Source organism: Cynara cardunculus, assembly GCF_001531365.2.
Source record: "Cynara cardunculus var. scolymus isolate 2C chromosome LG 11, CcrdV1, whole genome shotgun sequence".
Taxonomy (NCBI): domain Eukaryota; kingdom Viridiplantae; phylum Streptophyta; class Magnoliopsida; order Asterales; family Asteraceae; genus Cynara; species Cynara cardunculus.
The window spans coordinates 10,396,404-10,421,957 of record NC_037538.1 but is presented as its reverse complement, the minus strand read 5'-3'; the positions used below and the strand labels follow the sequence as shown (position 1 = coordinate 10,421,957).

Below are 25,554 nucleotides of genomic sequence, written 5' to 3'. Positions count from 1 at the left end.
TGCTGGAAAACTTGGCTATGATCGATGTATCATATGATCAGTTAATGACAACTATATTAATTTGTCTCCATTATTTCTATTTGAGCACCATTTGAAGAAATACCACCCTCCTTTCCACCTATATAAACCCACTCCCACAATACCCTCATTCATATATATCCTTCATGATAATACCCTTTAGCTTCTCAAGTCTCAACCAATTTGTAACAGTAGATTTTCATAATTCATTTGCACATGGCTTCTATGAGCAATGCTTCAGTAGTTCTCTTTCTAGCACTCCACTATCTCTTCTTTGTCATGGTTAGCGGTTGTGCAACATACACTAGCCTTACCCCGAAACAAAGCCCAAACTCAAACCCCACTGCAACTCCAATACCAACTCCAACTCCAACTCCAACTCCAACTCTAACCAGGGCTACCAGCTGCCCTAGAGACGCCTTGAAACTAGGAGTGTGTGCCAAACTGTTGGGGGGTTTGGTGAATGCTGAGGTGGGTTCACCACCAGTAAAGCCATGTTGCTCTCTTATCCAAGGCCTTGCCGACCTTGAGGCTGCTGCCTGCCTTTGCACAGCTATCAAAGCTAACGTTTTGGGGATAAATATCAATGTGCCTGTCTCTTTTAGCTTGCTTCTCGGTGTATGTGGCAACCAAGTCTCGGGTAGCTTCCAATGTGGGTAGTGAAACGTGCGTGCATGGTTCTTATATCAAGTTTTTATTTACGCATGGGGGTACACAATTGTATGTGAGCTTGATCTAGTTACTTTTCTATTGTGCAGTGAAAAATAAATGGTCCATTATTAATTATTATTGTAAACACTATAGTATTGTATACTATCCTCTCTCTATATATGATTATACTAATTAATAAGATCAAATTACGAAATTCAAATGTGTGAAGTATGAATTAGCTTTTATATATGGATTGACATGTTTGAAAACTTATATAATTTATCTTGAATTTTGCCTTTTTGTTATAATTAAAAACCGTCCTTCATGTCTAATAACACTTTCATCGTGTTATATGTTTGTCATTTCGTCCATCTAACACTATCATGATGGATATTTTATGGCAAAAATCAAAATCAAAATAATATGGAAATGATGAATAAAAAGCAAAATTCAAATGATGGAAAAACCAACCGAACGAACACGAACAGAAGCTTGTTCATATTCGTTCGTTTAACTCAACCGAATAAACGAACGAACACGGACGGTAAATGAATGAAAATCTTTGTGTTCGTTCGTTTAGAAATCAGGTGTGTTCGTGTTCGTTCGTTAACATGTTAAACGAACGTAAACGAACGAACATAAACGAACGGGCTAAACGAACATAAATAAATATTATTTGAATTCAAAGTAAATAAATAAAAGATTATATATTATATTTAATATATAAATGAACATAAACGAACAAATATAAACGAACGATAAATGAACGAACAAGACTCTTGTTCATGTTCGTTCGTTTAACTAAACGAACAAAAAAATTTGTTCATGTTCGTTCATTTATTAAATAAACAAACATAAACGAACTTCCCGCCGAACAATTCACGAACGGTTCGCTGAACGTTTGGTTCGTTTACAGCCCTATACATGATTATGACTACTCATGAAACTAATGGAATTTGATCATGCAGTGATTTAAAAGCTATCATAAAACAAAGATTCACGAGTATATGACAATGACAATGCTATATATATAGATATATATACACACACAACGATAGTAATAGATAATAATATGTTGGAATGGAAGCATTGTGGAGCCAACAATGGCCAAGGGTGAGCCCTGGCCTGTTGGCGAGGACTTCCAGAAACAATAAGTGAAATAGCTTGGAAAAATTTGAGATCTCATAAGAACTCACTTTTTTTAAGTTATACTTCGACTCAAATTTGACAAGTATCACAGAACTAACTCGAGGATAATATTGGTGTCTAGCAATGATTTTGGCAAAAATTGTTCCCTTTTAAACATAGAGCACTATAATTTCTCTTATATTAAAGGCAATAATAACTTCTCAATAAATAAAAATGACTTCTCAATAAATAGAAATAACTATTGGAGTAATTAGTATATGTGGTTAACTACACAACGGTTACAAACTGCTTACAAAGATCAGAAGGCTTCAAAGCTTATGAATTTTTAAAGTCAGAATGCTTCAGAGTTAGAAGCTTCTAAACAACAACAATTAGAGGATTTTGAGTTCTGAATTTCACTTAGAACATTTCGAACCACCAGAGGCGCTGCCCCTTGGACCACGCAAATAGATGCGGCCCTTTGACCTCCACCATATGATGTCATGCAATAATCTCTGGTTCTAATTAGCTTATACGAGTGTGCATTACATACCTCCTAATTCGGGTTATAGCTTAACTAACAACCTCATACTCTCTTGTGAATCCAATCACGGTACAAATTGAATTGATGATTTCACTAAAATCACCAACATGACCCACCCACAAGTCCGTAAAAGAAAAGTATACATATCACATCCCAAATCTTATTCCCTCCCATTATAGGCACACCCTCAAAATTCTCACAACGTCACGGCCTTAGTCTAGAAGACCGCCACAACGCATAGTCACATGCCCTCACGCGACCGACAACCACCTTTGCTAGCTGCCAGTCTCTCACAAGTCATGCCCATGACAAGGCCCTTACTTTCGCAAAATGGCTCGGATTACGAGTCATGAGTCAAGAGTCACACACGTGCTGCAAAGACAATTGTTGCTTACATATCGCACATGCTCGCTTACACCTATTATCTAGTATGGTTTAATGATTTTTGCAATCCATTTTTGGTTCTACCTATAGGGATGGTTTCACTTTTGTTTATGGCCTTGAAAGGATTAAGGGTCACTCTTGACTGCCTTTGGCTTAGTGATTTTTTTATCTGAGAATTAGATAATGTTGTTCCCAAATTAGTTCAATCCAAATAAACAGCATTCATAGTGATGGAATCTCTAATAACTACACTTGTCATATTTTTCTCTACCACATTATTGACACAAGAGAACTCCACAACGAAGGTTCTTATAAAAACCTTGCTTTCCATTTCTTTAATTTATAAAATCTAATTTTATTTATAGATTAATATATGATATTAATATATATTATAGAATTATAAAAAAATCAAATATAATTTATTAATTTTCACTTTTCTATATTAATTTTAATTTTGTCAATTTATATATTTTGTCTACATGTTTGAAAAACAATTAAAACATGAACATAAATTTATACTACAATTAAAAAAGGTATTAAATTACACAAATATTAATCTTTATAAAAAATAACACTAAATAATAAATAGTAATATGGATCGGTTGTAATCTCGATGCAGTCAAATATGTTCAACCAAGTCGGAGCAGAGTTGATGATGAACTTAATTTGAGTGCATCTCATAATTTCTTTGAAGATATTCTTGAAATTCATAATTGAAACCTTGAATCAATCTCTTCAACAAAATAATATAATAAGATAACTAAAATTAACTTATTAATATAAAAACTTGTATAAAAATTTACAAGAAACGAAAAAATAAAAACAATATTAAAAAAGTATATTCTATAGTAATTAATTTTTATATTTTTTGTATTAATTTCAACTTATATGTTCTATAGATTTATTAAAAGAAAATAAAAATAATAAAGAAATAATAAAAATAATAAATAAAATAGTAACAAAAAAGGAATGCATACAAGGGTTCTTGTTTAAGTACTTAGCTTTTAATAAAAACTTGTAACTGAACAATTATATCTATATCTCATAATGAAGGTTCTTATAAAAACCACGGAAAAAACCTAAACAGAAATCATAATGCTCTAATAGTTTAATACCCTTGCCATGTGATGTTTTTGCTTTCACTAATTAGTAATTGTTGATCTATGAATCGGTTGTGTTTGCATTCATTAGTTAATTAGTGGTTTTAAATCTCTAAATTGGTGAATTTTAGTCGGTTCAAAAGTTAGATGAATCTAAATAGAGTGGATTCTATACGTTTCCATGCCATGTGATGTGTTTGGTTTCACTAATTAGTGATCTTAATTTCCACACCTCTTAATTGGGTGATGATGTTCCTAAAATAGTTCAAATCAAATACAATGGATTGTTAGATGCCTAATTGTCTAATACCCATCACATGTGATGTCTTTGCTTTCATTAATTAATTTAATTTTTAACAGCGAGAAAAACAATTGTGAAAGAACACTAATGATAATAGTCCTAAACAACTCCATATGAAGATCAATTTTGGTCGATCTTGCTGCACACCTGGATTGCTGATGAGGATTTGGATTACAACCCTGATATTCAGGGGAAAAGCTTTAGAATATATCTCTTGAATAGCCTTTTTTGACATTAAAAATATTAATACAATATTTTATTTTAAGAATGTCTTAAACTATACCCATTACTATAAAATTGGATTCGTAGGACACAATTTAAGTGTCCTAATAGATTACTTAACCAAACACTTACTTGTAATATCTAATAGTGTTGTAATAAGTTTATACAATACTTTTAGGTGTCTTAACGAGCTTTTTAAGACATTTTTGAAACCAAATGTCCTATAAATCCATCTTTTATAGGATACTTGTTTTATAAGACACTTTTTTCAAAATATAAATTGGCTAAAACAACGCTTAGTTTCAAAAGTGTCTTAAAAGTCCCTTAAAAGTCCATTAAATACCGAAAAATATCGTATAAACTTATTACAATACTCTTAGATAGGGCACGCAAGTGTATGGTCCTATAAACTTAAGTTTTATAAAATAATTTATTAGGGTTGAGACGTTTTCTATGTCCTATACACTTAAATTTGTTATAGTGGCACAAAAACATCTTATAAACCTATCATAACACATTTATATAGGACATATAATTGTTTGGGTCTACTAAACTTAAGTTTTATAAAAAAAAATATTATTATGATGTGTCGACATTTTTGACATACTATAAACTTATTTTTATCTTAGTAAAGGTTGCTTCCAATACATAAGCTGGATATACAATAAAAGAATTTGATAACTTCTCTAAACATAAATATTTCAATCTAATCGAAAATTACTAATGTAACACTTAATGAAAATTAACTAATAATTTCGTGATCGAAACTTAGAATTCACAAATTTAAAAGTAATTTGTTAATTTAAGATATGTAAATTAACTAATTGGTATTCTAATTATAAATCATCATGGGTTGGTCTATTTATTAGCAACTTAATGAGATTAATAGAACTGATTGTCTGATAGTCGTTTAATGATATTGAAAGTGGTTTATTCAATAAATCTCCAGCAGGGAACTTGATACAAAAAGTCAAGTTTTTTTTTTTTTTTCAAACTTATCCTTGCGATTAAAAAACATGTTCATTTCATCTATGAATAAACTCTTTTATAAACATAATCTTTCAATCTATACAAACAGACTAATTCACACAAACCACTTTATCAATACAAAGCTTAATGAAAAACCAACTCTAAAACCTCTAACTGATCTAAGATAAAGTCAAGAGACAAAAAGGGATATTTCCGAAATTGTGAATCCATGGGAGAAACATGACTTTGAAAACTACATGGACGTTTTTGCAAATTTTAGAAGTTAATTAGTAATTTATGCCTCATTAAATATAAAAATAAAAAGTCCTCTAAAACATGTGGGTCTATAAGCAGGCCTGTTTTTGCTTTGGCCCAACATCGCAGCAGCCCATGATATTGCTTCTTTTCTTCGGCCCACCTACTGGTAGCCGAAACAAATATAAATCCATTGCTTACTGCTTACTGCTTAGTGACACCAGAAAAGTATTTATTTTCTACATTTCTGATTGCATAAAAATAGTTACCAAAGTAAGGGTGCCAATGAGTTCGATTGGGTTGGATTCGAGTTCAACTCATTTATTAAATAAGTTGAAAATCTTAATTCAACCCAATCTGTTTAATTAAATGGTAAATGGGTTGGGATTTTTTAACTTAACTTAACCTGTTACTTAAATGGATTAATAATGAGTTTACTTGTTTATAATTTTTTAGCCCAATTAGTTAAATAAATGAGTTGAATTTGGATTGACCCATTTAATTTTAAAATTCTAAATAAAATAAAAAGGATTATACTATTTAATTTTATGACAAATACAAATAAATTGTTCAAAGTTTGAATAAAACACAACCATAAATACATATAAATTGTTCAAATATCATTAAAAAAAATTAATTTCTAAGTAACTCGACTTGCACATTCAGCAACTCCAATTTCACTGCTTGATCCTCTATCTTTTCTGTCATGATTGCTCCACAAAGCGCATCAAGATGAACTGATTATTAGGGTTTCACTTTCACAAACAAAAGAGAGAGACGGTTCGAAAATATATATTATCATTAAACAATAATATTTAAATTAAAACAAAACAAAATTATATAATATCTTAAATGGGTTGAAACGGTTTAAATACATGTCAGAAATTTTTTAACTCAACCCAACCCAACCGATTTAAATAAATGGATTAGGCAAGTTGACTCATTTATTTAAATGAGTTAAAAATCTCAACCCAACCTACTAATTTTAGATTGGCAAATTGGATCACTTTTTTTTAGACTTTATGCCAAAGGACTGTAATTAACAAAATTGTGTGGCTATAATTATTAAGAACAACATTTTCAAAGTCATTCTTACCACAAAGAAATATATATAAAAGATAATATTTAGAATTACATTATTAAATGATACTTTAAAATTTAACCCAACCCAAACCCAACTAACGCTACATGCCCTAGAAGTACCTTGAAACCTAGGCAATGTCGAAGGAAAAATCGGACTATTCGGGAGAGCTGGCGTGGGTAATGCCAATCGGCCGGTTGAATTTGAGATGGGTGCATCACCGATAAAGCCATATATGTTGCTCTTATAAGGTCATCAAGGGTTGAGCTATATGTAGAAAACTATGTTTATACTGCTATTAAAATCATCAATCATAATGTAGCTCGTTTACTCAATCTCTATGGCAACCTAGTCCCGGGTAATTTTGAATGTGCCTAATTTCAGTTATATTATACAGTTTGAGTTTAATTTGCTTTTAGGTTTTGGAACCAGTTTTGAAGTTGAAAATTCATATCATATTTTATTCATCAAAATTTTTTCTTATACTTGTATTACTTATAATGATTACTTTTTATAATTAATGTATGTTTTTTATTGTAAATATGCAATCCAACTATTTGCGGTTTGATCACTTACCTCACAACCTTGTTTTTAACCACATAACCGATGATAGAATTTTAACATACAGAAAGATTACACTAACACTTGATAAACATTTTCAAATCATAGTAATTAAGTTGGTTAGACCAACTCGTTATAATTACCTAACCAATTAATTGGTTTGAAATTGAGTCATTTTATGTTCATAGATATATTATTCATGTACATAGCATGATTAGCTTTAATTTCATGGGATCTTTATATTTAACATTAAAAAATAATTTGATTTTAGGGTTTTTTTTTTCTTGATCTGTTTTCTTCTTCATTCGGTTTCAATTTCGCTTTTACTTCTACCGAAACATTCATTATTAACATTAATTTATCTCTTATCTTCCCATAACTACTTTTATACGTGAACATTAATTCAAAGATTTTATAGTTTTTCTCTAAATTCTAGCATAATAAATTAAATGGTGTTAATCAATAATATAAAAGAAACACTCATTAGTAGACCTTGACACGGACGTGGAATGTGGCCATGGGAATTTTCAGTTCAAACTTAGGGATTGTTTACCAAACACTTATTTGGTAAGCGTTTACCTGTAAAACTTAACACTATCATTTACTTACCGGTTAAAATTTTAGTCCACCAAAACAGTATTGTATGCAACAAGTTTACCCGGTAAGCGCTTATCGTGGTGAGAGTCGTTGTCCTCACTTACCAGGTAAGACTCTTGATCCTTGTATCGCTCTTACTGGGTAAGATCTTTGGTCCTTACCATATTCATCCGATAAGATAATGTGACTTGATGTTCTCTTACTCGAGTAAGCGTTTGATAAACAGCCCCTGTACAATATTGACTAGTTACAAATTATTTGTATTTGTTTGAATAAAATACTAATTAATATATCAAAACCAATGCAAAACTTTCATTGCTTTATTTGTTATATAATTAGCATTAGATTATTAAATTATCAAAAGTATAAATATCTTTGAAGACGTAAAAATATAGAAAATAGTTAAATGTTGTAAGGCCTTACTACAAATTAACATCGTTCAATAGTATGCATTTGTTGATGTTTCAAATTTTTAGATATATATTATTATAGTAACACATTAAACAAAATTTGTGTGTATAATTCCAATTAAAGAGTTTGAGAATGAAATTAACACGAGAATTTCCAAGATTCCATTTTGTAAATATACTAGATTTGAAACCACCTACTAATTTTACTTGTTAGAACAAAAATTAGGGCAAAATCAGATTTTTGTTACGATACGAGAATTAAATCCGGATTCGTTTAACCTGACAATAGACAGCTAATGTGTTCCACTTATTAAACAAAGTTCCATGGTCAGTCCGTGACCTCAAGAATGTTGAATATCTCACAATTTCTTTTCGACTTGATTAGAGCGCAATGATTTATAGTAGATAGTTGGGATTTTAAAGATTAATCGCATGTTTTATTTGGCAACCAAACAAATTATATTATTAACAAAATTTTCAATTGTTACAAACATTCAAAACGAGATGGCCATGTCGAAGCTCTCCTCTTTGTCCTTCCTTTTTTGTCTTTAAAAAAAAAACAAACATTCAAAACGAGAAAATAGATTTTCTAAAGTGCATGTATCTCGACATCTGGCATGCTATTAATATTTAAAGAGTTCCCTGAAAATTAGTTGTAAAGAAAAAAAAAGATCAAGCATTTACTTATGGTAACTGAGATTAATATGTATTTTATATAATTTTTAATATGTATTTTTGTTAAAAAAGATAACAATATGTGAAGAAAGATAAATGATTTTTTTATTCTTTCTTATTAATAAGATTGAATGTATGATTATTATATATAATTTCTTTAAAAGTGTATTCTACGTAATAAAAATAATAATTTATTTTAAAAATATAATTAAAGTTAAAATATTACAAAGAATATTTGAAAGACAAGAAAACTTTATTGTAAACAAACCAAATACAAGAATATTCTTCAAAGCTTTTATGCAAGATGTAGAAAAAACACGAAAAACATGAAACAAAACAAAGACTAAATTAAAACAATTACGGTTCGACAACAAAACTCACTCAAAACTTGTCTGCAGATGCAACACGATTGAGTTATGAGAACCCATTTCTTATCGAACATCCACTCAACATCGATTACTAAGACCCTCAATCAGACTCCATAATGCATTTCCATTGTAATATATGTTAATCCTCGATGACAATGTTGAAACACAAATCGAGTAGCATTAGATGCAATCTCGTGGTTGCAACATTGGTCGTCCATCTTGTATTTTTGTAATTTAATTTGAAATTCAATTGAAAGAATATAATTGGATATCAAATGATATATCCAGAATTAGTTGCTCACGAACTTTTTAAACCAATTTATTATAAGAAGTTCGTATCACATGCATAGCAATCCATAAAGTCGCTTGCCACACCTTTCTTGTAGGTTGAGAGGGTGCCAAAGTATCCTTGAGTGCAAGAAAATATTCAATTGATTCAAAGTTAATATTTGCAAACCGCATCGACCAAATATATTTGCGCAAATGAAACAGATGATAACTTTCTACAAAGAAGAAAACAATGAGCCATAGATTCCACTTCCTCCCGACAACGGGACATAATGAAGAGTGTAGATCAAGACCTAGCCTATGAAAAACCAATCGAAATGGAAGTCTACCAATTCTAAATCTCCACATAAAAATCCATAATTTCCTACAACCATATTGTTGCGTTTTGTTTCCATCAAGTGAGCTTGAAATCTTCAAAATTAAGAATCTATTAATGTTGGTTGAAAGATCTTTTATATATTTCTAATTTAGATATGTGTTTGAGATTGTAACACCCGAAAACTTTCAGGCCAAAATGAAAGGTATAAGTAAAAGACATGGATTCTTGTAAAAAGCTTGAAACTGAGAGGTCATATGGCAAGCAAGTGAAAAAGGATGCAAGTTAGGAGCAGGGTTTCATATTCAAGTTGACTATGGGTTGAAATGTGAGAAAAATGGGCGACAATAGGTACTGAGAGTAAGGAGTGTCTGCAAATGTCAAGGACGATCAGTGTATTCTACTCCTTGTTATTGTCAAGCATGAACTGAAAGTGTGAGAGGGAGAGAGAAAAGCCACTTAGAGGGAGGCAGAAGGAAGCGAGAAGCTGAATGGGATATGTTTTAGAGAGCCAATTTCAATGATCGAGATAAGAAAACTTTGACGTTTTCTCTAATTGATGTCACCCCATCGTGTGTGTTTGATTTACATGCTTTGTTGGATCCAAAAATTTAAGATGATAAATTGTTTCAAACTGAAGTTGTATGGTAGAGTTGAAAACCAGAGATGATGGGATTAGATTAAAGTTTGAAATCTTTCTTTTTGAAGTATATAATATTAAAGTCTGAAATCTTGATTCAATGTTGTTCACAGTTTATTGGAATTAAAGATTATGCGTTGTTATAACTATATGCATGATAGTGTTGATTTATGTAGAAACCCAATAAATTAATCGAGGTTGTTGGGTAAAATAATGTAAATAAAGTTAATTAATCTTCAAAATTCTAATTTTTAGATATCCGTCGAAAATATGTTGGAAATCTACCGGAATAAAAAATTTGTTTTTCCTAAGTAATCAGTGGCGGAATTCCTGCGGCGGCAGAAGTTAACGGGAGTTAAATTTTTTAATATCCGCCGGAAAATTTCCTCGGCGAATATTTCTGCTGAAACAATTAATTTTCTAGTATTATGAAACTAGAGAGTTCATAGATGAACAAATGATTATTCTTTATAGTTCATAAATGAAATAATAATTTTGATCTAAAGTTCATAATCTTTTTGGTGTATGAACTTTGATTGTTCCAATTTTTTTTTTGTAAAGTTTATAAGTGAAACCAAAAAATAAATGAGATAATTAAGAATATTTAACAGAGATCGTAGGTGAAACCAAAAGGTTTAATAGTGAAATAATGATTTTATTAAAAGTTTATAGGTGAAAAACAATGATTTTTGTTTAAAGTTTATAGATTAAACAATGATTTTTTTCATATGTGAAACAATGATTTTTGTTTCGTTTATATATAGACTTTGCTTATTCCAATTTTTTTTTTACCAAAAATCATAGGTGAAACCAGAAAACGAATAAAATAATTAAAGAAGTTTACACAAATTTAAAAATGAAACATTAATTGAAAGAACTAAAGTAATCTTTCTTAATATTTAATGAATGTGATAATTAAGTGAAGTGACCAAATATTTTAAGAATATGATAATTAAAGAATGTAATAATTAGTGGATGAGATATTTAAGTAATGTGGTACCAATATATGAAAAAGACAAAAATGTATCGGTTAACAAAATTAATATTATAATTTTTTGGTTAATGGGAGAAAGATTACTGATTTGTAACCGATGTAAAAAAGTATATTGGAGATTTCTCCCAAAAATACCTCTGTTCACCTATATTTTGATCCTTCATTTTTAATTAATTAAAAATATGTCTTAGTTTATCTCACCCATAGACTTTAAAAATCAAGGGTTAAGATTGGTTCATAAAGTTAACACCAATAATGAAGGATATCAAAACATAGGTGAACAGAGGTGTTTTTGAGAGATATGTCCAATATATTTTTCATCGGTTACAAATCGGTAATTACTCCTTCCTTTTATAGTTCGTAGAATAATCCGTGTTGAATCATGAACACCGTGTTGAACGCTTATGAATATTATGAACATATATGTAACTTATTAACTAATCTTAGCTCGTGCTTTTCACACATGAGACATGGGAACACTCATCAAGACTTACTTGCACGTATTAAGACTTTTGAACACTGAAGTAATTGGCTTTCACATGTGAACAAATTAATATCTAATCAAAGTATTTTGCTTGTGAACACTTGTTGACCAAATGTTAGATGTATAGAGATATTGTTTTATGAACTTATTGAATACATGTGAACAGTTATATACACCATATTGGCTTTCAGATGTGAATATTGTATTTTCTAATCACAAGATCTTCAATCTTCTTGTATTGTGCTCAACCATCTTCACCCATGTTTCTATATCTTGATTATGAATATTTATCTATTGAACACTTTCCATCACTATTATCGTTTAATAAATCAAACCCAGTTGTTGGATGTGAAGAATGATGTCGATTACTTATATATTGAAGATAAAACATCCAAATTTCTTATCATATTAAAACAACAAATCACCAATAACCTAGAAAAAAATAAACATATTATTTTATCTACAATCATAAGATTGATGTTTTCATAACAACCCATGAATATGAAGTTAAGACAAAAAATAATATTACTATTGTATCCTCAATATTAATTACATGGTGATAGAAGAACCTAATATAACAAAAGCTTATAATTGGTCCAAATGGTTTGTAGAGTTAGGGGTGTTTACTAAATTTTCTATTAAACCTTATATGGGTAAATTTGTCTGTTTGGGTAAATTTGTTTGTCATAATAAAAAATGTTTGTTTCCTTTTTCTTCTGAATCCATGATCTGAATGACATAATTAACTATTTTTACCCCCGAATGAACTAAACATTTTACCTGTCAACGATCTTTGCTTGAACTAATAGTATAATAAACAACAGCTTGGTTCCTTATAAAATTGAAGAACCCTAAACAAACAATTCTAGAATCAAAGAACCCCAACAGTACCATCTTCAAATCTTTGCACTTGAACCCCTTCTTGATCTCTGTTTTTTTTCTCTCTATCTAAACTTCATAATTTTATCTTTCTTTTTGCCGTTCTAGTCATAATTTTTGTAGGTTTTGACTGTACAAGCACTAGCTTAATCTGTTACCTTGTGATGAGATTTCTTTTTCAAGAAATCAATACCTTTCATGAAAAAAGGAAGAAAAAAGAACATGGATAAGAATGGAGAAATCAATACCTTTGTTGATAAAAATCAAAGGTTGCCAGAGATAGATGAGGATGCAATGTGCGAAGATTGCTGGTTGGAGATGTCTAGTATGTGTGAAGGTTGCCATGTAGCAAATGAGGGAAGCAACGATGTCTAGCTAGGGTTTGAAGGAAGCCTCTATTTGGAAGCGTGCTTTTTTTAAGGGAGGCGTGACTTTTTAACAAGGGTAGGGATGTCATTTTTTTTAGATTAACGGGGGCAATATAACAATTCCAGTTGTGCGAATATGACAACCATTTTTTTCATTAAGCTGTAAGTAAACACTTCAAAATGTTTGTGCGAATAAGCACATTCAACCATTAAGCTCATTAAATCAAAAGTAAACAACTCCTTAATATATTTTTCATGGTTAACGAATGATCTTAGTGTTCTTTGTGTGTGTGTGTGTGTGTATATATATTGGCGAAAGATTCTATGAGAAAAAAAATTATGGTGAGAAATGTAAGAACCTTTGATTACTTTTGATCTCATGCGTACTCATAAATTGCGGTTTAGAAGGGAATTTATGTTGTGCATCTCGATATACTTCATTAGTGTTGAGATTCAATTATGATTGATCTAAGGATGAAAATCTCTTCACACACATATATATATACATACATACATACATACATATATATATATATATATACATATACATGCATATATATATATATATATATGTCTTGGGTTAGCTACGTATTTTATCAAGATTTGTTTTGATTTTTCAATATCGAATATAATTAAATTCGTAGCAAAGTCGGGACAAATCTATGTATATTTGTCTCGGATTATCTATGGATTTTATCAATATTTGTTTTGATTTTTCTGATATTGAATATAATTGGATTCTTAGCAAATCCATGTCAAATGTATTTTTTTTAGTTATTTAGCGATGAATTTGCAACAGATCTTTAAGTTTAGCTTTTTATTTATTTAAAAAATAAGTGTTCTCTTTCTCCGTCGCTAATCCTTAGTAATTATGTACATTATGCCACGAATTATTGACATATCATACATGCGTCGCAAAAAAATGTGGTAAAAATGAAAAAGAATTGGTTTTGTCATTGATTCATCACTGATCCATCGCAAATTAATGACGGATATGTAGTAAATTATTGGTTCGCTGGCCAGTTTTCTGGTAGCGCATATAATCATATTAGACGACAATACCCTCCACATTAGATATAATATTTGTACTTCCTGTATTCTAAAAATATATCTATGCTGGAAATGACGTATATTTTAATAAATGTATTTAATTAACCATCAAATCCTTAAAATATATCAATAACAATTATTGAAAATGGTGGATTCAACATAAAAATGATATTAAGAGAGAGAACAAGAGAATCAATTTTCATCCTTCATCCCATTTAATAGATGATAGATTTTGAACGAATAAAGTGTGTTACACTCTTAATTACTACCATGACTAGTTGTTCATGATGGTCTTCGTTTTAACCCTTTGATTGATGTAATCGTTCCACCCCATGAGTTAAACTTGATAATCACAAGATAGGTATCGGCCATAACCAAATAAATTCTTGGAGACTCGCTTGCCATGGATCACATGTGAGGAGTCGAGGTATCTAATGTCTTACCTCTTTCTATAAAAACCCCGTCTCCCCAGAAGCTCTAATTATTGCAATTGCTCAGGGTATCCTTTTTTAAGTATAAAAACTATATAGCTATTTCTCAACAGCTATTCATTTTTTATGGTTTAATTACTATTAGTACTTATCGTAATTACAGAAAATAGGGTTTAGTTTTGTGGCAAAACTTTTAATGAAGATCTAGAGCTATATGTTTAGTGCATTTAATTAAATCTAACCTTTTAATTTCATTAAAGATCAAAAGAAAATGTAACAATACTACTATAATAAGAGCGATTTAAAACGAACACCATCATGATGATGGTTTTGGATCAAAATTTTGAAAGCTGCTATGGTAATGAGGATTACGACGCCTGCAAGTTAACCCTGAGCTACTTAAGCCATCTCCTTTTAAATTTGTACCGTAAGTTTAATTTTTATTTTTTTTGATTAACCTGGATATCCAACCCGCTATGCGAGCCGATTAATCCCAGGACGACCATCTGTTTTGCAGATAGCACGGAGTTAGCGCATTTGAATCTCCGTGGCCACAAGGGGATTTTTATTACTCCTTGGATTTGAACCTGAGACCTCCTGATACTTTTAACCTTTAGAACCAAGCTTAAACCAATCATGCACCAGCTTGTGTTGTAAGTTTAACTTTCAGATTTGAACAAGTGATCTTTAAGGATGTATGGGATTCCATGAAAGATAAGCCAAATAGGCAAATAAATGCATCGAGTAATGCACCATAGAAAATTCATAAGTCACGAAAATTACACACATAAGCAACAACTTACTAGGTAACTCATCATCATCCATGCATGAGATCTAGCTAGCCTGCTACTACGATACAATGCCTTCAATATTGCAACCCTTATTGTTCTTTTTGCTCTTTCTATTAGGATTTAAAAAAGAGGAGGACACACAAAACCAGGTGGAGGGGTCATCCCGCAAGTTACTAAGACTTGAAGAGCAAGAGGAATGAATATGTTCAGGTTAAGAAGCCTAAGCCTTATGGTAGTGCAGAGACACACAGCTGCTTCTAACTCTAGCAACCCTCTAAGTACTGGGCAACACACATTTTCCACTGGATTCCCTAATCCTATATGGACCAATCCTCCTAGTAGATCCACACATGCCCCTAGTTTCAGAGCATTTATTGGACATGTTGGCATTACACCTCCACCACCACCTCCTCCTCCTCCTCCACCGCCACCTCCACCTCCACCACCACTTCCACCACCTCCACCTCCTTTTCCTCCTCCACCACTTCCACCACCTCCACCTCCTTTTCCTCCTCCACCACTTCCACCCCCACCTCCTCCTTTTCCTCCTCCACCACTCCCACCGCCGCTTCCACCTCCACCTTTTCCACCACTGCCGCCACCAGTACCACCACCAGGGGGTGTGTATGGTGGATAGGAAGAAGAAGGTGGTGGGACTATCCCCGGAGGAGTGATCACTGGTGGCGCTATAATGGGAGGGGGCATCACGATAGGCGGAAGAACAATAGGTGGTCTAGTAATTGGTGGAGGGTGAACGATTGGTGGCCTAGAGATAGGTGGTAGAACTTTTGGCGGGTTTTTCTTAGGTGGCGACACCTTAGGTCCTCCACCATGATGCGGTGGCTTGGTGGAGGGTGGATATGTTGGAGTTTTTGGTGGAAAAGGTCCGTGGGAAGGTGGGCTACACGGTGGACAGTTTTTGCAGCCAAAAACTATAGGTAGGGACGTACTGGACATGAAAATCAAGAAGATGTAGAACATGGCTGAGACCTTATAATCCATGATTAGGGTTTTGGAAGGAGGGATTTTTGTATAAGAGTTCTGCAGTGTTAATGAGAGCTTTATAGATGAAATCATAATTGCCAACCCGTGAATGTAAAAGTGATGATGAGGAAAATCACTTCCTAGAATTAGAACAAGTCATCATCCTACAACTGTAAAATTCAGGAAGATTTTGGACTTTTGTTAGAGATTGTGCGAACTTCGAAAGCAGTCCGTGAATTTGCTTCAAATCCGTGAAGATGGTGATGGCATATCCATTGATTTCATAAGTAGTCTAGTCGTGCACAGCTTTCCATGCAGACTTTGTTTTACATATGTAAATAGAATCCTCATCATTTTAGCCTACTTACGAATTGAAACTCCAGCTAAATGGTTTTAAATAGAATTATAAATTAGAGGTTCGCGTGACAAACTGACAATTTCCTGTTTACATTATAGAGCTTGAATTCTGTGCAAGCAAATGATGCTTTCACACTAGCTGATAAAAGAGGTCTTTCAATTATCTCTCTCATTTCTGTTTTGTCAGGACATATATAATCAACAAAAAGAATATTAAACCCACAATAAGTACAATTTAAACAAAGAGACTTAAGGTATACAGGTTCTTTTCAATATTATATTATATTTACCAAATAAACCTTAAAAACGGAAAAGACAACTTTATGAACGTGGGAAAGTACAAACATACAAAACAGGTACAAATAGGATATATATCAAGTGCATGTTCTGTTTCTACTAGCTCTTTTAGTTTTGGACAAGCTCATTTTGGCTCGTGAGCCCTTAATTTGGTTTTGTTTCCATCAGGAAACACGCTTGCGCATAATTCACAAGTATGGTTGGCTTGCCAGGTGAGGCTCATGGTTTTATAAAACTAGCAGGTGTCATGTTTGAGAACTTAAACTTTGAGCAGTAGGCAGGATTTAATTTTGTATGCCATTTAAGGTTTTCACCTCAATTAATCTCGCCTATCGTGCATGCATGATGACATTTGTATTTGTAGAGAACAAGCATGTAGTGTTTAATTATCCACCTGTTTCACAACCTTTTGACTCTGGGCAGCTGATGGAGGCCACTAACCTTGCATTTCATTCAATTAGTGAGGATATGTTGCCAATTTTCTTTGCTCAGTTAGTATATATATTATGGACCAGAGCATATGCTAATTAATTACTTGTCATATGTTTGTTCGTCCATGTATCACTCCTCTCTTCCTTAGAAGTGAGAGGGAAAGAAAGATCTGAATCATGACCTGTAACAAGAGATTGAATCAAATAACATTAATCTAAATTTTATGCACCACTCTTTGTGATTGATTTATGCACAAAATGACCTTCAACTATTATCACCCATTGGATCTGTGACAACATATATAAGATTAATGAACACTACTACCCTAAAATCTGGAAGCATAACAACGGGATATGAACTTCCTTTCTTGACTCTGTCATTTTATTTGTTTGTACTTCAGTTTCCAGTGACAAGAATTAATATCCATGCTCAAGGTAATATCTTAACCAACTATTATCACACCAACCGTATTTTCGACCAAGCTGGCCAAACTAAAGGCATGCAAGGGAATATTGTGCAACATAAAATTAATATCTGCCAAAGAGTCGATGGTCCAATGGCACAGGAATTGTCAATAGAGTACGTCTAATGAATCTTAAGTTTCAAGCCCCATCAAATGTGAGAAGTGTGTCTAAGTTTTGTTGTATATAAATAATATGTACTTCAAAATGCAAAATTTGATATAAAAAAAAGCCATTACTAATTTGACAATATTAAGCACATTGGAAACCTGATGGGACCTTCTTTCCATAATAGTTCAGCAACAAGCTTAGTGAAACCAGAATTTCGCTGAGGTTATGCTCCATGCATATATTAGCTTCAATGACAGTGCAGAGGCAGATTGCAGCCTCAAGATAGACGAGGCCATTGACAAGGCTGCATGCAGCCTGAAGTCTTTAATTGGTGCAGTTCCAACAACGAGATGCACAAGGTCGTTGAGGAAGTTGGCACACACTCCCAACTTGAGAGTGTCTTTTGGGCAAGTCTCCTTGTAAGGTTGAGGATGATGATGATATGGCTTAATCTGGTGGTGATGGCCAACCCTTGGGCTGTAAGTGGAACTGACTAAGGTGAATAGAAGCTAGGTTTAGAGCATGGAGAAAATTAGTTTTCACCAAACCCCTTGAAGCCGATCGAAGTGCTTTTGGAATATCTAAGTGAAACATACGTAGCTCAATTAGAGTATATTAGCAACGAGCTAGTTTTGTTTATGTGAGGATGTTAGAAGTGTTTTAAGGCATTTATAGATGGAATCATCGACCATTATCACTAGCTTCCTCACATTGCTTAATTATTTTAGAGTGAATAATATTAGCTAGGGGTAGGGACGATAGAGAAACCCATGTGGGCACGTTGTGTTAGAAAACCGAATATCTTGATGCAAGATGGATTCTTCGGATAGATAATTAAGTATATTTGTTAATATTTATTTACTTAGTTTCGATTTTCTCTATATATGATAGTTGTCACATTCATACACCTCCACTTGTTTTCTATTGGTTGTTATATATGATCTAACACTTAACACATCATATATCATATGCAATTGATAATTAATTTACTAATTTTAGTAGGTTACTTGATTTTGGTCTGAAGGGATCCAATGCCCAACTACTCGGCTAGTGGACACCCATCTCACCGGTTAGAGAGGCCCTCTTTAATAAATTAAGAAGAGATGTTCAGAGGGCAGAAAGACTTGGATATCTTGCCGGTTTGACTCTTATTATCCCATGACATATGAATATGATATTTCCTCATAAATCAAATGGACAAGTAGTTGTATCAATACCTCTATAATCACCGGAAACTAACAAGCTAGTTAAAAAATAGCAATAAGAAATGATATTGAAAAGCTACTAAAACACATGTCAAGTGAGTCAACTATTCTCTTTTAGTGTGATGAAAATACATCTTCAAATATTTGGTATGCATAAAAAAGGCATGTACGTAATCATACCGTGTGAGAACGTTGTAGACAATAAATAGCAATTTTTCCTAAAAGGTTAATTTCATCTATCATAAAGGAGCATCGTAAGACTCTAAATCTCTACAATTTGGTAGGGTATATATTATGGGTAATGCCGAGATAGCTTCAAGGTCAATGTTCAATTAGGTTACAAAGCTATGACACATGACCATATATATATGACTGAAATTGACATGATCGAGTTGAGTTGAAGAGGCCTTCTAATTGGCCAAGGTATTACCAAAAAACTGTTGCTATGAACATCGTGTATTTTTTCCAAAAAAAAAAACCTTGTTGTATTTAATTGGTAAATAAGAGAGTAAATTCTCTAGGTTAGTACAATTCACCACAAGTAGTCTCTACTATATACATACATTATGACCTTGGGGCAAAAACAAAGTTCCATCTCATTGTCAGGCCACGGCCAATTATTACAAGTTGACAATCAGTGATTTTTTAGGAAAATCTTGATTATTTTTCTTGAAACATAAAAGTGATATTTTCAAAACCTACAATGATTAGAAGGTGATGATTGAGAAACAAATGGGAAGATTAAGTATCTCCAAACAGGCAAGCTTGGAAATTTTGTTTAGAAAAATTTTGTTGGATCCCAGATTCTTCAATTTGGTGATTTGAAATAGAATTTAATAACAGAAGTAGAATCACAATTAATCTATCAATACAATAAACACAGTAAGATCTCATCGGGAATTATGGTCATATATGTGTTGATTTCGGATCTTTGATGAATTACACTTGAGAAGTAAAATTGAGAGTAGAATGTACGTAGCTTACAGGTTGCACATTAAAGTTCTGTTGAAAAGTTACAATATAGAAGATATGAAGCAACTATTTATAGGCCCAATAAAGTAAATTCAACAACTCATCCAATGAGAAGCTTTCACCTGTAAAGGAGTGTAACTAACTTTAGCCAAAAAAAGATTGATCTTCAGCGCTTCATGCCTTAGAAGAGAGTAAGTGTTAATTCCTTTGGAAGAATACTTAAAAGCATGACTGGGTCTTCTAACGAGTGTATTCAAAGGATCTGAAAGTCTTTGTTTAGGCAAGTTAAAGATTATCACTTAAAAGATAATAAACTTTTCTTTACATCAGAATAAGACAAACAAGCTTAATACCTTTATCGAAAGCATAAGGTATGTACTAAGAGGAACCACACGAAAATATACACTACTCACTCATGTAGCCAAAATGATAAACCACGACATCATGGCTTCCAAAGATTTTTGGGTCGAGCCATTTGTACCGCTTATTTCTTGATTAATCAATCCCCATCTCGTGCATGTTCTCAACAATAAGACACCTATTGAGCTATGATCAGGTACACCGACTGACTATTATATTCTTAAAGTTTTTGGTTGTCTTGCTTACACTAAAATTTAAAATGGTAAAGCTTAAACCAAGGGCATTGAAATATATATATTCATTTGTTTTAAATGTAGAGTAAAGGGTTACAAGTTGTAGTGTGTAAAGACCCAAAAGATTATTGTGAGTATGTAGGAAGGTTAAGTTTGATGTAAAGTCGCTTGCATGGCAATCTATTTGATCTTGTTATGCCTATACTAATGAAGATCTTAGAGCTAAATTGTAGGTTAAATTTTAAAGACAGACGAACCTTTCTATTAGAATACATTTTAGGATTCCAAATCCAGTACACTTCTTCACTTAATTCTTTGATTTTTCTTCTTTTTTCCGACAATTAGGCAATCGGAGATTCTTAGGAGATTACTTATTTCTTTTGATTTTTTATGCATTTCTTCTATTAATTTAGTTTATAGCATCAGTCTCTCGTTTAAAGTTCCTTTAAGTTGATTTGGAATTATTCATATTAGTTTTTTTAATACTTTTCAAGTAGATTCTCTAGTTTTAATATGAGTTTTATATTTCAGTACTTTTGATGTTCGAAATTTGATTTCATTTAGTTGTATAATATGTTTCGAATGATGAATTGCTTGTAAAAAGAAATCTATTGATTCTCTCCCAATTGGTTGGACCATAGGAGCGATAATTTGCTGCACGGACGAGGTCTTTGGTTCATGTACAGGATGGTCCAGCTGCGCAAGGGAAAAGAATAGAAGAAGCGTCTGACTCCTTCAAGCATATTCCACTTGGCTCATGGGGATATAGATCAGTTAGTAAAGTTCCGCTCTTGCAATTGGGTCGTTGCGATCACGAGTTGGATGTCTAATCATCTAGGGTGTAATGATACTCGTACCTAAACCGGTTGCTCATTTCTTCTAAATTCGTCTTTATGAGGCTAATTAGATCATTCATCCATAGAATAAAACAGCTAGGCATATCTATTTCTTCATATTCCAACTTCTACCAAGTTTTTATGTTTTTTTGTCTAAATCTAATTCAAATTTGAATTATGTCTTATATATTATTTTAAGCGGTGTTTTTTCGTCATTTAACCATATCGTATGTTATTCTAATGTTTTAATTAGATCGAAGTTTGTTCAAGTATAATATTTTTAATTCAATTGTTAATTTTAGATTATGTTAAGTTTTAATTAATATAAAGTTACTTGAATAAAATAATTGGGTCTAATTATATAATGCATTGAATATACTCCTTCTAATTACTAACTTAGGGGGTGTTTGAGATTGCTTATAAAAACATCTTATTGACTTATTCCGGTGTGACATCGATAATAAACACTTTTGAGTGTTTAAATAAATAACTTATACCGGTGCCAACCCGTTAATAAGAAGTTTTTGAAAAAGTTAAACCATTATAACTTATAATAAGTTGATAAGTACTTTTATAGAAAAACATAAGTCGTTTCAAACAAACAATCTCAAACACCCCCTCACTACCATTAACCAAATCACTTTACTTGAATAAAATGATTGGGCTTAATATAGTCCATCACCTCCCTTAAGAAAATGATTGGGCTTAGTATAGTTTTACTAGAATAAAATGATCCGGTAGTGAGTTATTGATTAGTCCATAACCTCCCTAACTCCATTTGTGCTTGTAATACATCAAACATTCAGATTTTATTTCTTAAACATTGTTTAATTTTCAGTGATAAAAGTGTTAAATTATTATATTAGAAAAAAAATAATGCGTACAAAACCTTTCAGTTTTTATAGTATTTCTATTGATTATAAATGATAATATTGGAAGTTATATATAAGTGTTTTTGAAAACTCATATTACCATTTTTCATATGAACGAATCAAGGATTGAAACTCATACACTACAACAAAATCAGGTTGATAGGATAACAAAAATGTCTGAGCATCTTAATAGACTACTTTAAAGCACTTAAGTTTATAGGACCACACATTCATGTGTCTTATCTAAAAGTGTTGTAATAAGTTTATACAACGTTTTTAAACTTTTTTACAAGCTTTTTATGACATTTTTAAAATTAAGTGTCGTATTAACCCTTTTATATGACATTATATAGAAAAATGATTTATTAAACAAATGTCCTATAAAAAAAGTATCTATTTAGCGCTTCTCAAAATTGTCGTATAAAAAAGCTAATAGGACACTTTGTTTCAACAGTGTCCTAAAAAGTTTGATAAGACATCGAAAAACGTCGCATAAACTTATTACGACACTATTACATAGGAAAACTAAAGTGTTTGGTTCTATAGACTCAACTGTATAAAGTAATCTATTAGGACACTTAAACGCTTTTAGCGTCCTATAAATCCGATTTTGTTGTAATGATAGAACTATCAATTTAAAAAAACATCTAAATTATTTTAAATATAATTACTTTTTATTTGAACAAATGATCAAAATAGGTATTGTAATAACCCAAAAAAAAAATAATAATAAATAAATAAATAAATTGAATGCAATTTAATGACGGGAAACTCAATAGTCATGAAACCTACGACCATTTATTATGGCTTATCGTTTCATATTCCGTGAAACCGCCGATGACTTAGTATATATATATGGGGAGGTCTTCAAGCATAGAGATGACAAATTCTCGGGAAAGGAAACTCTTATAAGAGAGGTGAAAGATGAGGATGATTTGGTGAAGCGCAACAAGTTTGATGCGTTTTTGGGAGTTTGTAGCTTTATGTGTAGTTTGGGGTTAAGAGGAGAACTATTGTGAGAAAATGCTACGGTGGACGTTGTATTGAGAGTTGACGGTGCTCTACATCGTAGTTAGTTTGACACCAATCGGGGAGACGCTAGCTACTTCAAAGATCGGTTTGGGCTACGCCATGTATTGTGAGTTACACGTGATTTATTTCTAAAATGATTGCATGCCTTATTTTTGATATGCTATATATGCGTGAAAAGTTCGATATTTTATAATATGTGTTTTGAACTTGTATGTCAATGGGGATGTACTACGGTATGATTTTGTAAAGACGAGCATGCTTTGTGAGCTTGTCTAAGCCGTAAGTGCGGACATGCTGTGTGAGTTCGCCAGGTAATRMTRTGTRAGGTAGACATCTCCCATGACGTCGTTGCTTTGTGATGTAGACACGCACTATAATATATTTATATTGTGAAACGTGTTATTCTCATCAAGGCATACTAATTTTATGAAGCTTCGTGAAAATTGTTTATTATAAAAGTTGTTGTTCATGCATGAAAACCGTGGATTCACTGGGCCTAAGGCTCACCCAAAACTCTTTTAAACTTTTTCACCCAGGCGACTATTAGACTGGAAAGAAAAGTTGGATAAAGAGATAAATAAGGATTAGCATCAAAGAAGGATATGTGCAGATCAAGACGTTATTATATAGAGCAAAGTTATGCTCCTCAAGATTGTAAGTTTAGATGATGATATAAATTGTAAGATTATAAATTTTATTTCCGCTGTAATGTAAGTGTTTGATCTTGGGATACTAGTTTTGATATATTTAAGTATTTGAAATTTTGGGATGTTATAGGTATTTTATTCTTTCCAAAATTTCAATTACAAGTATACTCATATAATATTTTATTATATTATATAACTTTTAGCTTTTCAACTACCTACTAGCTTATGAACTAGTTTTTGTAAAATATGGATGGTTAATCGGCTAATTTTTCAACTACTAAATAGCTCATCAATTAATAACTAGTTCTTAAGTCATCGTCTTATCAAAAAACAGTTAGCTTATTAGCTAATTTAACAAACATAACCCTATAGCTTTTGTGTTAACGGTTTGCATATTATTAAGTTGATTTATTATTATATTAAACTGATTTAAATTTTTTAACCTAAACTCGTTTAAATCCTTACAGAATTTAAAGTTCTGGTGTATGCAAAAATGTCTAACAATGAAAAATAATGACCCAATTTCAAATCAAAAGGGAGTTCTTCAATTATTGATTAACTAGTCGGCAACGTGGCTAATTTTCTAGCCTTCAAGGAGGATATTAATTAAACATTTTTTAAGCGGCAACCAATATATAGAGAGAGAGGGGTTGGTTATTATATAATTCTTGATATCTGTGTAACCAATACAACATAATCTCAATTGTCCATTTCATTTGATTAATATGTTATTTTATAGAAGTTTTAATTGTTTCATAATATAAAATATTGATCATAATTAATGAACCATATTCATCTTTCATAAATATTCAAATCATAATAAATGAACTCTCATCATTTCCATAAATATCTCAATTTATTGAGTTGTATTGGTTGTACAAATAGTATTTAAAACAAACTATATATATATATATAAAAGAACACACGAGGTGTAAAAAGGGAAAAAAAACAAACGAAACAAAGAAGAAGAAAACAAAAACGAAACAGGAAGGAAGGAAGGAAAAAGTAAAAACTATGTATTGAATATTTTATGATTAGGAAACAAGTTTAAGCAATCCAAATTTTAACAATGTACTAGTTGTGTATCTGCACAATGCGGTGGAAACTATGAATTTTAACGATTTTGAAGTTCCACTGTTTTTATAAGATAAGATTTAATGATGATATATGTTACACTTGGTCTTTACAGACTATCGATGAAAAAAATTGTATAACAATTTAAAATCCAATATATTTAAAATCCAACATAT

General features: G+C 31.8%; 2 protein-coding genes across 2 annotated transcripts; one reads left to right on the top strand and one right to left on the bottom strand.

Annotated features, from left to right (window-relative positions):
* The first annotated feature begins 211 nt into the window (after window positions 1–211).
* LOC112521595 (14 kDa proline-rich protein DC2.15-like) lies at window positions 212–705 on the top strand. The gene has a single exon (XM_025130541.1). The coding sequence runs from the start codon at window positions 235–237 to the stop codon at window positions 676–678; it is 444 nt and encodes a 147-aa protein (XP_024986309.1). The 5' UTR covers window positions 212–234; the 3' UTR covers window positions 679–705.
* A 14,733-nt stretch (window positions 706–15,438) lies between these two features.
* Window positions 15,439–16,509, bottom strand: LOC112521309 (36.4 kDa proline-rich protein-like). The gene has a single exon (XM_025130086.1). The coding sequence runs from the start codon at window positions 16,505–16,507 to the stop codon at window positions 15,626–15,628; it is 882 nt and encodes a 293-aa protein (XP_024985854.1). The 5' UTR covers window positions 16,508–16,509; the 3' UTR covers window positions 15,439–15,625.
* Window positions 16,510–25,554: the final 9,045 nt, after the last annotated feature.